We start from the raw sequence: 13,255 nt of genomic DNA on the forward strand, positions 1-13,255 counted from the left end.
TAAATTTTCATTTTGAAAATAGTCTGTTGTTATTTGATACTGTTTAACTCACTCAGTACGGCCAGTCTTCTCTTCTCCTCTACACGGACCCCTCGGATGTCCAGTGGGTGTCTCAATGACCCAAGCTTTAGCTTCCGTCGTCAGAATTGTGGTATTCTTTGTCAACATTCACCTCTTCAGTGTAAGAGCCTTCCGCTTGCAATATTTTGATGGTGGTAATTGGGGTGAAACGCTGTTAACTTCGTCTCTTTCGCCGTTCGTATGGAGAGAGTTAATTAACCTGTTTCTGATCGAATAGACTATAAGCTATCCACTCTGACCTTTTCTGCAGTCAACGGATCTGGCCCCAAATATCTTTCTGAACTCATCCATATCTATACCCCTTCTCGCCAGCTCCGTTCTTCCTCTGATACTCGACTTCTCAGGATACCTCACGTCAGAAGTAAGACCTATGGACACAGATCGTTTTCTTTTCAATCGCCAAAGACGTGGAACAAGCTCCCTGATAACCTCCGTCATTCTGATTCCCTCGCATCTTTTAAATCTCGTCTCAAAACTCACCTTTTCCCTCAGCAATAAGTTCAATTGTGGCAGGTCCACAACTACATGCATGTATATGAATGTGTATTGTGTGTGCGTGTGTCTATGTAAGTTTGTGCCTGCCTATGTGTGCGTATGTGTTAGGGTAGCTGTTAGATACACATGTATGTTAAAATGTATGCATGCAGTGTGTGTGTGTGTGTGTGTGTGTGCGTGCGTGCGCGTGCGCGCGCGTGTGTGTGTGTGGTCACATTTTGGTGTGTGCATGTAACATAGATATAATGTTTTATGTTATCAAAAGCGTTTTTGTAAAGCACCTAGAGCAGATTTCTGGATAGTGTGCTATATAAGTATCCATTATTATTATTATTATTGATATTTTGTTCTTTTTTCTTCTCCTATCATTTTGTGCCACTGCTATGTTTTCCATTGACATGCTGAATGCTCGTGTGGAGTGGCCACCTGAGGATGACCTGAGGGTAGGATTTCTGAACATCAACCATCTAAATTGTCAAACTTACAGACGTTTCTCGTATCGTTTTTAATGATGGTAAATGTTTTCGTGTATACGGCTTTGAAGACATAGGGCTATCACAAACTCACACAATGGGGACTCAGAGCTCAGAGCTAACAATAGCAGGTTCGAAAAGCCAGGAGAAACAAATTTACCTGTATATATGAATCAAAGTATAACATTATAGCAAACTGTATCACAAATAAACATCACGTAGAATCTTTATAGATAGAAACAAAATCCAAAAGACCAAAACCAGTTTTCCTGGGCTTTATATGTAGAAACCCAGCAGAACATGCAGAGACCGGATCGATAGGTTTATATTAATAATGGAAGATGCATATTATTTCGTTTGCCAATCAAACTATATCACTAGGTGACTTCAACACTGACCTGTTGAAATCAAACACGTCTTGGACAGAAACTTAGGAATCTCTTAACCTTACTTAACAGATAAACCGACACACATCACAGATAAATCACAAACACATACATCATATCTACACATCTTCTACCCAAAGTATAACAAATTTGTTCACCAGTTTCCGGTTGCAGTGATCACTTCCCTGTCTGCTTTACTTGGTTGAAAAACAAGGAGCAAAATTTCCTAGAAACTGCCACAAATTTAACAAGTATAGAAACTTTTCATGTTTTGACAATGACTCTTTCTTGCTGGACTTGGTGAGTCTTCTCTCTCTCTCTCTCTCTCTCTCTCTCTCTCTCTCTCTATCTATCTATCTCTCTCTCTCTCTCTCTCTCTCTCTCCACACACACACACACACACACACACACACACATATATGTGAGAAGAAAATACACGCTTATTCCACTTACCTCATTAAAGAAACTCGTTCGTTTTCTCTCTCTTTGTGTCTCTCTCAGTCTTAACGAGTCTCTCTGTCTGTATGTCTGTCTATCTCTGTCTCTGTCTCTCTCTCCAGCTATCTCTAGTTATCCATGTCTTTTGTTGGTAGTTCGTGTCTGTGTGTATCTGTGTCTGTGTAGGGTGGGGGCAGAGGGTTTCCCAACCTCCTTGGCGATTTTTTGGATGTAGCCATCTGGCACTTCAGGGGCGATAAACTGTGCTGGCTTCCCCAGGGAGTTGTCTTTCTCGTTCCGGTTCTCGTCGCTGATTGTCGGCGCACCGTTCTGGACAGCCGCTTCCGTCATTATGGCCCGCCACTCCTCGAGACAACTCCTTCCTGTCTTTCGGGGTCTGTACAGTGGTCTGTGAACATGGACACAACGGACAGTTCACTTCAGTTCAGTTAACTACTCAAGGAGGCGTCACTGCGTTCGAACAATCCGTATACGCTACACCACATCTGCTAAGCAGATGCCTGACCAGCAGCATAACCCAACACGCTTAGTCAGGCCTTGAGGGAAAAAAAAAACAAGTAAATTAATGAATAAATGCATACATCATTGAATCAACGAGAAAAACAACAACAACAAAACAAACAAAAACAACTAAAAACAAAAAACACTGGACATAATAACCACCACCACCACAACAACAACAACCACAATAGTTTCAGTTTCAGTTTCTCAAGGAGGCGTCACTGCGTTCGGACAAACCCATCTACGCTACACCACATCTGTTGGGCAGATGCCTGACCAGCAGCATAACCCAACGCGCTTAGTCAGGCCTTGAGTGCATGCATTATATTTATGTATCTATCATAGTGGATACAACACTCTCGTTGCCATGGGTTCTTTTTCAGTGCGCCAAGTGCGAGCTGCACAGGGGACCTCGGTTCAACGTCTCATCCAAATGACCAGAGGCTCAGTTTGATTTTCTAGTCAAAGTTGGGAGAAAGGGCGAAAGCGGGATTCGAACCCAGACCCTCACGGACTCCCTGTACTGGCAGATGAGCATCTTAGCCATTCTGCCTCCTTCCTCCACAACTGCCTCCACCACCACAACTCCCATAGATCGTATAGATCTACGATTATTTTTACCCTGTGATACAGGCAGCCATACTCCGTTCCAGGTATGTGTGTGTGTGTGTGTGTGTGTGTGTGTGTGTGTGTGTGTGTGTGTGCTGGGTAAAACCGAGTCTCATTATTACGGGATCATTAATTGGCATGCGTTTTGATCTTCTGAAAGTGTATAAACATTTGTAGAATTAAGTAATTAAGGCACTAGCAGGTCGGCACATGTATGCACCTGGGAGATCGGAAAAAAAAAATCTCCATCCTTAACCCACCAGGCGCCGATTGATGCTGAGCAAACTAACCCAGAGATCTCAGATAGAATGTCCAACTCTCTATCCAGTCGCCTGTTTCACCCGTCTTCATTTAAAACGCTCCGGTTAGTTCAGAGCAGATAGAACATAAAGAGAAACATTCCATGCAATGATACTCTACACTCGCTGCACAACTTATTTCTTAACACTTTTCTTGGAAAATCCGCTCGAATGACTTCGTCAGGATACTCCAGCATTAGAGACACAAGCAAGATTCTTTAATCACAGAACGACATCCAGTTCCAAATAATTCAAACATAACATAGGAGAACACCACAGAAAGAGGGTATGAAGGAGAATTGAGAATTATAGTCCTATACAAATATTCTGGACGGATGGAATAGCCAACTGGTTAAGTATCCATATCACCATCGTCAATAAGTGATGTTTTCAACAGGTTTTTCTCCACTGTCTTTGAACAATGAAATGTACCGTGTTAGAAAAGAAGGGGGAAAGAGAGGAACTGATAGAGCAATGAAAGGTTCTGTGTTAGAAACGATGGGGGAAAAAAACCCACAAAAACAAACCCAGAGCGAACGACTGTATTCAGTATTATGTAATTACAGTAATTAAAGATAGTGTGTCAGAAACGATGGAGAAAACTGAGCGAATGGCTGTATTACAGTAATTAAACATAGTGTGCTATAAACGAAGGGGAAATAGGAATTGACCGTTTTTGTGTAACGAAAGGTTCTGTGTTAGAAACAACGAGGAAAATAGAGGGACTGGCTGTCTTTTTGTCAATGACAGTTTCTGTGCTTGAAACGATGGGGAAATAAGAGGGAGGAGGAGAGAGGGTGGAAGGGGAAGGTAATCATAGTGACGGATTGGTGGGGGTGGGGGTGGGGTGATATCGTGAAATGACTGCACATAATTATGAGGTCTCACCATGTTTCCACAGAAACACGCCCAGATGGACAAGAGTCGATGCCCACCTGTATGATGATGTCATTTAAGTGATTTGTGATGGGAAGAGAAAGAAGCCACGTAACTAGGTCTTCGACAGACAGGCCAGGAATACAAATTTTGAAAACTCGCTCGGTCGAGGGGCAAGTCGTTTTGGGTTAACATGTCGAATAGTGGAATCTCCTGCAAGTAAAACTGTAGCACTTACATGAACTGTCATTCCTGCCAAAGTGTCTATTGGGGCTGGCTTCTCAGGTTTAGATTTGATTAAATGAATATTTTCTTGAGAGGTTTTTTGAAAGAATGGGATTTCTGATTCGTCAAAGTCAGATAGGGCGGAGAATGGATGGAATTCTGAACAGTATTGTTGTCAGAGTCTCTGGCATTGTCAGGCATAACAATGTGATCAGAATTGTCCTGAGTTGTCAACGTCCTTTGTCTGACTGAAGATTGGGTGAGTTTGAAAATCGTCCCGGGTACTGTCTTGGATTGGGGGGTGTTGCTTAGTGACACTATCGGCCTGGCTGTTGGAGGCAGTACTGTCTGTCACAATGCAGGACTGTGAAAATAATGTTTCATCTTAATGTCTGAGTGCTGACACTTCTGTTTCCACTGACTGTTGTGTCTGTCATCAAAACAGGACCTGTTTGAGTAGAGGCTGTCACACATTTCAGACTGGACTGTTTTTTGCTTTTTTCAATTCAGATGGTATCGCTCCTAAACGGGTTTTGATGGGTTGATTTTCTTTTTTGACGTTGTTTGTTATATGTTTCTAGTTTTATCAGTTTACATGCCAGATCATCAAATTTAGAACGAATGAAAGTGAACTCTTCGGATGCATTTATTCTAAGTGTCAGGATGTGTGGATGATAATAAATAGAGAATAAAACAATGCGTCAGGAAGGTGTGTGTTTTGGTGTTCATTCATCCACACATACACATGCACAGACAATAATAACAAAAACACAAGAGTACAAGTCTTAATTACTTATTAAGGCATAAAAAAATCACCCAACTATTATTATTATCATTATCAGTATTATTATCATATCAAGTTAAGAGTCTTTGTGTTATACAATGTACTGGTACAGGTCCCTTCAAAAATGTTCCCAACATAAAAAAAGCAAACAAAAAAAATCAACAGACAGGGAGCCTGTTGTGAAAAAAAAACACCAAAAAACAAGAGTGGTTGATATAGGCCTGTATTGTTATCACTGAGTCACACAGGATGTCACTGGGTCAACGTGGATCCCATCTCGATGTGGTCCGGGATTGTTTGGCGGCGTTCAAGTCTCTGATGACACAGCATTTTCCGTCTAGGCGGAAGATCGATCCGAAACCTTGCACCCGATCTAAGGAAACCGTCTTGCTCACGGCAATATAGACAGTCTCCGGTAATTTCAGCATTCTCAATGCTCAGCAAATATAATTGAATGCTTTATGGCAACGTCTTTGTGTCTGGTAAGCCTCAGACTGACTGTTTCAGGGGGAGACTGCGTTGCGAAAAACAAAATAACAATAACAAAAATCAGAAACCGGCTATATCGACATTTCTTCCCCTCCACTCCTGTGTGTGACTGGCGGAGTGAACGTCCACGCCTTGTTGTGAACACTGCTCGTTCCGTCTGGAGGGGAAGAACCGTGGGGTTTGCCAACGAAGAGAAAACAACAGGCGCATGAAATGCATAACATTCAAGACACTGAGCTCAGGTTTTTTTTTGGTTTTGTGTGTGTGTGTGTGTGTGTGTGTGTGTGTGTTTTGTCGCTGCTTGATTGTCTTCTATCATAGAGGTGAGCTCGTCGTTAGTGACGGACTGTGTGGTGGACGATGAGTTAACAGTCTGTTCCAAGAGAGCCACTCTTCTCTTTAGGTCAGGGAGGGAGCTGGAAGGACAGTACACTTTAGAACATCTGTGCATTGTCCGCTTCCACTTTGGTCGCGTTCTTCTGCTGACTGGAGATGTCTTTGGTCTGCTTGGTTTCTGATCACTGTCTGGACAGTCTGAACACACTGTTGGGGAAGAGGAGAACACCACTGGCAATATCCACATTTCCTCCCCTCTGTATGTCTGGTGCAATGAATGTCCACGTCTTGTTGTGGCCAATACTCATTCCGTCTTTATGGGAAAAAAAATATGGATATTGCCACACCGTCTTGCTCTTCCGTGTCGGTTTCTGGTACTTGAAGCAAATGCGAGCGCGGAGGTGTGGCTACATCATTGGCTTGAGATACGCAATCAAGTGACATATCCTACAACTTTAATGACTAGTGCCTTTAAAAGCAGCGTCCCAGAGAAAGCACATGAAAATCAGAGGAGTTTGAAGCAGTGAAGCAGATAAGATTTTTCGCTATTATTGTCACTCATGTAGTTTGACACAAAAGGTTTTATGAGTTCACATTCACTAGAATCCCAGTCGGAACAGGCCAACCCTTGGCATAAAAAAGTACCTCAAGATTGTTGAGTGAAATAATGTGTAAGAGTAATCGATTAAGTAAATTGAAACAAAACACGACACAGATTTAGAGAGAGGGGAGGAGGAGTGGGGGCACAGTTATAATGCATGGCGACTGCGTTAGGACAGAATCATCTTGGTCATTGTAACAGGCACAGAAATACCTATGTTGTCTCTGACAGAATATCAATGCACTGGCAATGCAAAAACGATTTATAAATATTGCCAGTTCACTGATATCACAGTGAAAACGTTTTTGTATCGTATCCAAAGCCGGTTTCAGTTGGGGTTTTTTCTTCGTTTCGTCAGTTTACCGGACAAGGGGGCACGCCATAGTTAAGAAGTACACCAACACTCATCACAACAGTGTCTTTACGTTTTTCACAGAACCCAACACCACATTGGGGTCACTTCCGAAATGTTGAAGCAAAACACTGCATGGAAAAAAAAAAAATCTTGTCACAGCGAACACTCACAGTACATCAGTGCACGCAGGCGGCAAATGTCGCACGTAAATTCACTGATGATTGCATACAAGTCTTGGGTTTACCAACGTAATCTTAAGATTGAGAGAGAGAGAGAGAGAGAGAGAGAGAGAGAGAGAGAGAGAGAGAGAGAGAGCAGAGAATTGAATAAATTTTATAAATTTTATTTTCTGAGGGTAATACAGTAAGCAAAATAATCCTTTATTTCATGCAGCCCTCGAAGGGGAAACAGTAACATAAGGGGGAATCATTATATCAGTACAGCATGCACATTATAGTCATGGATACATGAATGGTAATTTGACATTTACAACAATAAATAGAGGAGAATAAGAGGAGAGAGATATAAGAGGACAGAGAGAGAGAGAGAGAGAGAGAGAGAGAGAGAGAGAGAGAGAGAACCATGCTTACCTTCGAAGCGACGACACACCTTGTAACACACAAGTTAAACTCTTCACGCAAAAAAAACAACAACCAAACCCCCCAAAAAAATTCACACACAAAAAAAAATACTCAACTCACCCTCGGAATTCAGCGAACGCGCGCTCGCAGCCCAACTCAGCATACAACTCTCACCATCAGCAGTTTTAAATGGTCCACAGCAAAGGCTGCCGATGGAATTCACAGCCAGGCGCCAAGGACACAGACACACACACACACACACACACACACACCACAGGAAAACAGGTCACACATGAATGGTTCGGCCGCCAAGACCATCAACGATGTGTTCTGTAAAGCATGAAAAAGGTCTTTTGTATGTCGTCTTTTCTTTTTTTGCTGTTGTTTTGTCTTTTTTTTTTTCCTTTTTTTTTCCTTACCTTTCTTTTCTTCTTTATTCTGGTATCCTCCCCAAACCAGCACAGCAAAACTTACACAACACACCCCTCTGATAATCCCCACAGCGACACACACACACACACACACACACACACACACACACACACACACACTCGCAATCACATACACACGCACGCACGAATACTCACTGACGCGCGCACTCATGTTAACGCGCGCGCGCACTCACACACGCACACACTCACGCTTACACACAGACACACACAAACACACACAGTAGCACACACAAACAGACAGACACACACACACACACACACACACACACACACACACACACACACACACACACTCGCAATCACATACACACGCACGCACGAATACACACAGACGCGCGCACTCATGTTAACGCGCGCGCGCACGCACACACACACACACACACACACACACACACACACACACACACACGATAAAGCATTGATCGATAAGAAGGAAAAACTGCCCTTGCCACTTATCCCCCGGCATAAAAAAAAAGGCAAAGGCCAAATGATAGCATGCGAAATTATCATACAAACCAAAGAACACAGGCATCGCAGCTGCTGATACAGTTCAAGCTTCGTGGGTTTAAAAATTCATGGATATCAAACAGTTCATGTAAGAAACACACAGTCCTCTATCAAAGCACTGGAAATGAGATTACTGCAAGGATCAGTGATAGCACCCATTCTTATTCAACCCTTTCATCTGTTGTTTGTTTGTTTTTTTTTTTTTTTTTTGTTGTTGTTGTTTTTTTGTTGTTGTTTTTTTTGGGGGGAGGGGGGTAGGCTGGGGGTCAAAAGAACAGAAATAAATAACTCTAAAGACTGACCGTTTTCTCGGTTTTCGGCTGATTGCTGTGGATATTGATGATTGTTCTGCACATTAAAACATCGGTTTCTACTGTTTTCTTTCTTCTTTCTGCTTTCCTGGCACTCAAGGTGATAAGGAGAAAGACAGACAGAAAGATACAGAGAGTGAGAGAGAAAGATGCATATATATATATACATATATATTTACGTGTATATATATATATATATATATATGTGTGTGTGTGTGTGTGTGTGTGTGTGTGTGTGTGTGTGTGTCTACAGAGAGAGCAGGACAGAGCGAGAGACAGACAGACAGACAGACAGACAGACAGAAACATAGACAGAGACATAGAGAGACAGACAGAGTGAATACGAATACGATTGGTTTATTGTGGTCAGGCCCATTTCAGCCCATTCATAACGGGGCATGGTGGGGAAGGGGTTTTGACCAGTGGGGAGAGCTTCTACATCCACGAAAAATTACGAAATAAGTGACGTACTGTGTAAATGATCATGTCATGGAACCCACGTCATGTGACTTATTAAAACAACAACAACAACAACAAAAAACAAAACAACAACAACAAAACATACCCAGAAGCACATAGATGATTGTGTCTGTGAAAATACGTTTGTTTTCGAATTCAGCTATAGAAAGAATTAATCGCACAGTGATATCATGATACATACATCAGTACAAGATGGCGCCGACTAATGGCGACATGGGGATAGCTGTCCTGTTTATTTTGTGTTTAATTCTGTTTATGTGTGTTAGGGAAACAGCTGCGATCTTACAATAGGATCGTGACACGTTGCTGCGTGTTAGGGAAGAGGTAGGTGAGTCCAGTGTGCTGAGATCTCACTTCAACTCACTCTATCATGATTTACAACCGTTAACAATAAACGCGCACAGGTCAGCACGCAAGGCACGCAAGGCTCAGTCACCGTCTAAAAACACGTATAGTGAATAGACGTTAACTCTCTCCATACGAACGGCGAAAGAGACGACGTTAACAGCGTTTCACCCCAATTACCACCATCAAAATATTGCAAGCGGAAGGCTCTTATACTGAAGAGGTGAATGTTGACAAAGAATACCACAATTCTGACGACGGAAGCTAAAGCTTGGGTCATTCAGACACCCACTGGACATCCGAGGGGTCTGTGTAGAGGAGAAGAGAGGACTGGCCGTACTGAGTGAGTTAAACTGAAGATAAAAAAAAAAGGATCAGTCCGCGAGGAAACGCGGAAAGCGAGGTGGGGTCTTCAAGGTTACGCCAACGAAGTTTTCGCCCACCTCTATTCAGAATGTTCCTGTCCAACGTCAGATCTCTATCCAACAAAAATTGACGAGCTCACATGTAATATTCAGACGAGAGTGCTCTGTGTTTTGTTTCACTGAAACATGGCTTAACCCAGACACCCCTGACAGCACCGTTCAACCACCAGGCTTCACTGTACACAGAGCTGACCGCACTGCTGACTCAGGCAAGCAAAGGAGCGGCGGTGTGTGTTTCTTCGTCAACACACGCTGGTGCTCCGATGTCAAAGTGCTATCAAGTGAATACTTCCCTAACGTGGAGTTCCTAACCATCCAGTGCCGATCGACCCTTCTACCTCCCACGCAAAATTCCCTCTTTGACGTTGATCGCTGTGTACATCCATCCCACAGCGAACCTCTCCGCCGCACTTGGTCTGCTCGCAGACGAAATTATCAAGTGTGAGAACAGTTGGCCCGACCCCACCGTCATTGTTGCTGGTGATTTCAACAAAACCAGCCTCAAGAAAGAAATGCCAAAGCTGTACCAGCAAGTGGACTGACTGTCCAACACGTGGTGACAAGACCCTCGACCACTGCTACACCTCCATCAAGAAGGCATACCACTCAATCCGCCGTGCGCCTTTGGGACAGTCCGACCACAGCATGATTTATCTGGTGCCGGTCTACAAACAAAAACTGGAAGCTGCAAAACCAGTCGTGAAAACCGTGAAACAATGGTCGGCCCCTGCCTTGGAGAACTTGCAGAACTGTTTCGAATGTACAGACTGGAATGTTTTTAAAGACTGTGCCGGGGACTTAAATGAATATACCGACACAGTGTGCGATTATATTTCATTCTGTGAAAGTGTGTGCATTCCATCAAAAAATATTAAAATATTTGCAAACTACAAAATTTGGTGTAACTGGGCTGTTAGGCAAAAAATACAGGAAAAAGAGGGAGCTTTTCGCGAAACTGATGATAGAATAGGCCACAATAAGGCAAACAGAAGTGTTGAAAAATGCATTAAGAAGGAACAAAATAGAAGAAAACCTGTCTGCAAACAATTATAGGAATGTATGGACCTGACTGCAGAACATCACTGATTATGAAATGACCCACCACATAGTCGACAGCACTGACAAAACTCTTCCAGACAAACTCAACACATTATTAGAGAGAGAGAGAGAGAGAGAGAGAGAGAGAGAGAGAGAGAGAGAGAGAGAGGCAAACAGAGAGACAGACTGAGACATACACATAGAGAGAGACAGAAACAGAGAAGAGGCAAGAAACGGAACGAATTCTTTACTGCTGTGACACTGACGATGCTAACTGAACATTATCACAGCACTGACTCAGAGTTCATAACATGAAACAGGGACAATACCCTGATGGATGATATGAGTATAGCATAAAATACTGATAGAAATTAATAGGTTACACAGAAGTAGAGAGAGAGAGAGAGAGAGAGAGAGAGAGAGAGAGAGAGAGAGAGATAACAAGAACAATCTTCAGGCCACCGGCCCCTAGAAAGTCAAAAGTACACAATATGGTGATCATGTAGCGACAACTCAATGTAAAATACATACTAACTTAATCCTGTAGAAAAAAGTGCCTCTTGTGCATTGTAAATTAATTCCAAATTTCTTCATTGCTAAAAACGAATTCCTGTCGTATCTTTAGGGCATTAAAAAACATAAACACAGAGTTTACGAATACTATGAATAGAACCATTCTTCAGCAAGGGAACATATGACTGACCTTCAGAGTTCAGATGTTTTTGCATTAGGTTACTATATAGATCACAACTGTTTATAAAATGATGTTCATCTTCGACCACGTTACAACGTTTACATGCGTAATCTGAATTACATTGGAATGCTCTCCTGAAAACTGACCCATTTATTGAAAGCGAACCGAGCCGTAATTTTAACAAGCAATACCCAAAACACTTTTTATCCACGAAGTCAAAATATTGCTCACATTCAAAACCAGTTTTGAACAGTCTGTATTTATGATGTATACCTTTAGACATTGCTGACTCGTCCCACTCTTGCATAAATATATCTTTCATTCTTTGCTTCGATAGTCACAAAAAGGTTTGCTCACATCCAACACCCTGTTGCAACCAGACATTCCCAACTTCAAGTCTAAATAAAGAATTTTTGACTAAAGACACCCAGCATTTTTTGCCCCTTTCGTCCAGGTAAAACAACATCAAATATTCCTGTCTGGGTAATCGGTACACATTCATATTCAACAACCTTAACCAGTACATGATACACATCATAGCACTATTTATATACAGTGGATAACGTCCTAATTCTGTGTATGCAAACTTGTTTGTTACTCTAAGTGGTATGTTCAAAACACGTTTACATGTAAAGCCATGAATGTTCTCGATATTTTCAAGTCTGTTCAGGCCCCACATCTCATAAGCATACAAAAGAATGGATTGTACCTGAGCATCAAATATTTTGAAAAAAAAAAAAAAATCGAAATATCATTCAGCTCCGTTATATATCTTATACAGTCAATACATGCATGTTTGCCTTTTACTGCTAAGATCTCTACTCCTATGTTTATTCTCACTTTTGTCGTAAAAACAAACCCAAAATAATTATATTCATTTACTACTTCTAGAGCATTTCCATCGAGATTCCACTTTTCATTTCTTCCCAGAGAGAGAGAGAGAGAGAGAGATGATACTGACATGAAGCTGTTCCACCCACTCGCACGACCAGTTTCTTCTCTGTCGTCGGGCCTCAAACACAACACGGCCTACCACATTAATTCAGTTTTTTGACATTGACAGGAAACCGCACAATGATCGCTGAACAGTTTATTGTGTGCACCACAGCAATCCATAGAGACTTGGCTGAACACACACCCACGCACAACCTCCCTCGCTGCTCAATGGGGAATGCTTTTGCTGTTGTTGTTGTTTGAAGTGTGTATTTTGAAGGCCAACATGGGTGGATCATTTTCGGGGTTCGCAAAAAAAAAAAAAAAAAAAAAGAAAAAAAAGAAGGATCACTTGAAAACTTGCAAGGTTTTCCACCTTGGGGGCACATGGTGAAATGAAGCTGAATTTCCGGCAAACAGTGGTGTCAGTGTGCAGTATTGTAATGAACACTACACGTAACACAGAGGTGCTGTCTTGCCCGTGCATATCCGTTTTGCGCAGTGAAAAATCACACAGCTG

At 42.2% G+C, this 13,255-nt stretch overlaps 1 protein-coding gene across 4 annotated transcripts in view; it reads right to left on the minus strand.

Moving 5' to 3' along the window:
- The window catches only part of LOC143298209 (hydroxylysine kinase-like), a 28,035-nt gene extending 15,021 nt beyond the window's left edge, over positions 1-13,014 (minus strand). The window contains exons 1-3 of one of the 4 annotated variants that reach the window (XM_076610997.1): positions 12,764-13,013; positions 7,671-7,756; positions 2,084-2,282 (exon numbers count right to left, since the gene is read on the minus strand). In XM_076610997.1, the coding sequence (XP_076467112.1) occupies positions 2,084-2,224 (141 nt within the window). In that variant the 5' untranslated portion in view covers positions 2,225-2,282; positions 7,671-7,756; positions 12,764-13,013. Of the gene's footprint in view, positions 1-2,083; positions 2,283-5,434; positions 5,457-7,670; positions 7,757-7,969; positions 8,057-12,763 lie in introns of those variants that run through there. The other 3 variants (XM_076610998.1, XM_076611000.1, XM_076611001.1) reach the window with 3 other exon arrangements.
- Positions 13,015-13,255: the final 241 nt, after the last annotated feature.

This window comes from Babylonia areolata, chromosome 23 (assembly GCF_041734735.1).
Source record: "Babylonia areolata isolate BAREFJ2019XMU chromosome 23, ASM4173473v1, whole genome shotgun sequence".
In the NCBI taxonomy this organism is placed as follows: domain Eukaryota; kingdom Metazoa; phylum Mollusca; class Gastropoda; order Neogastropoda; family Buccinidae; genus Babylonia; species Babylonia areolata.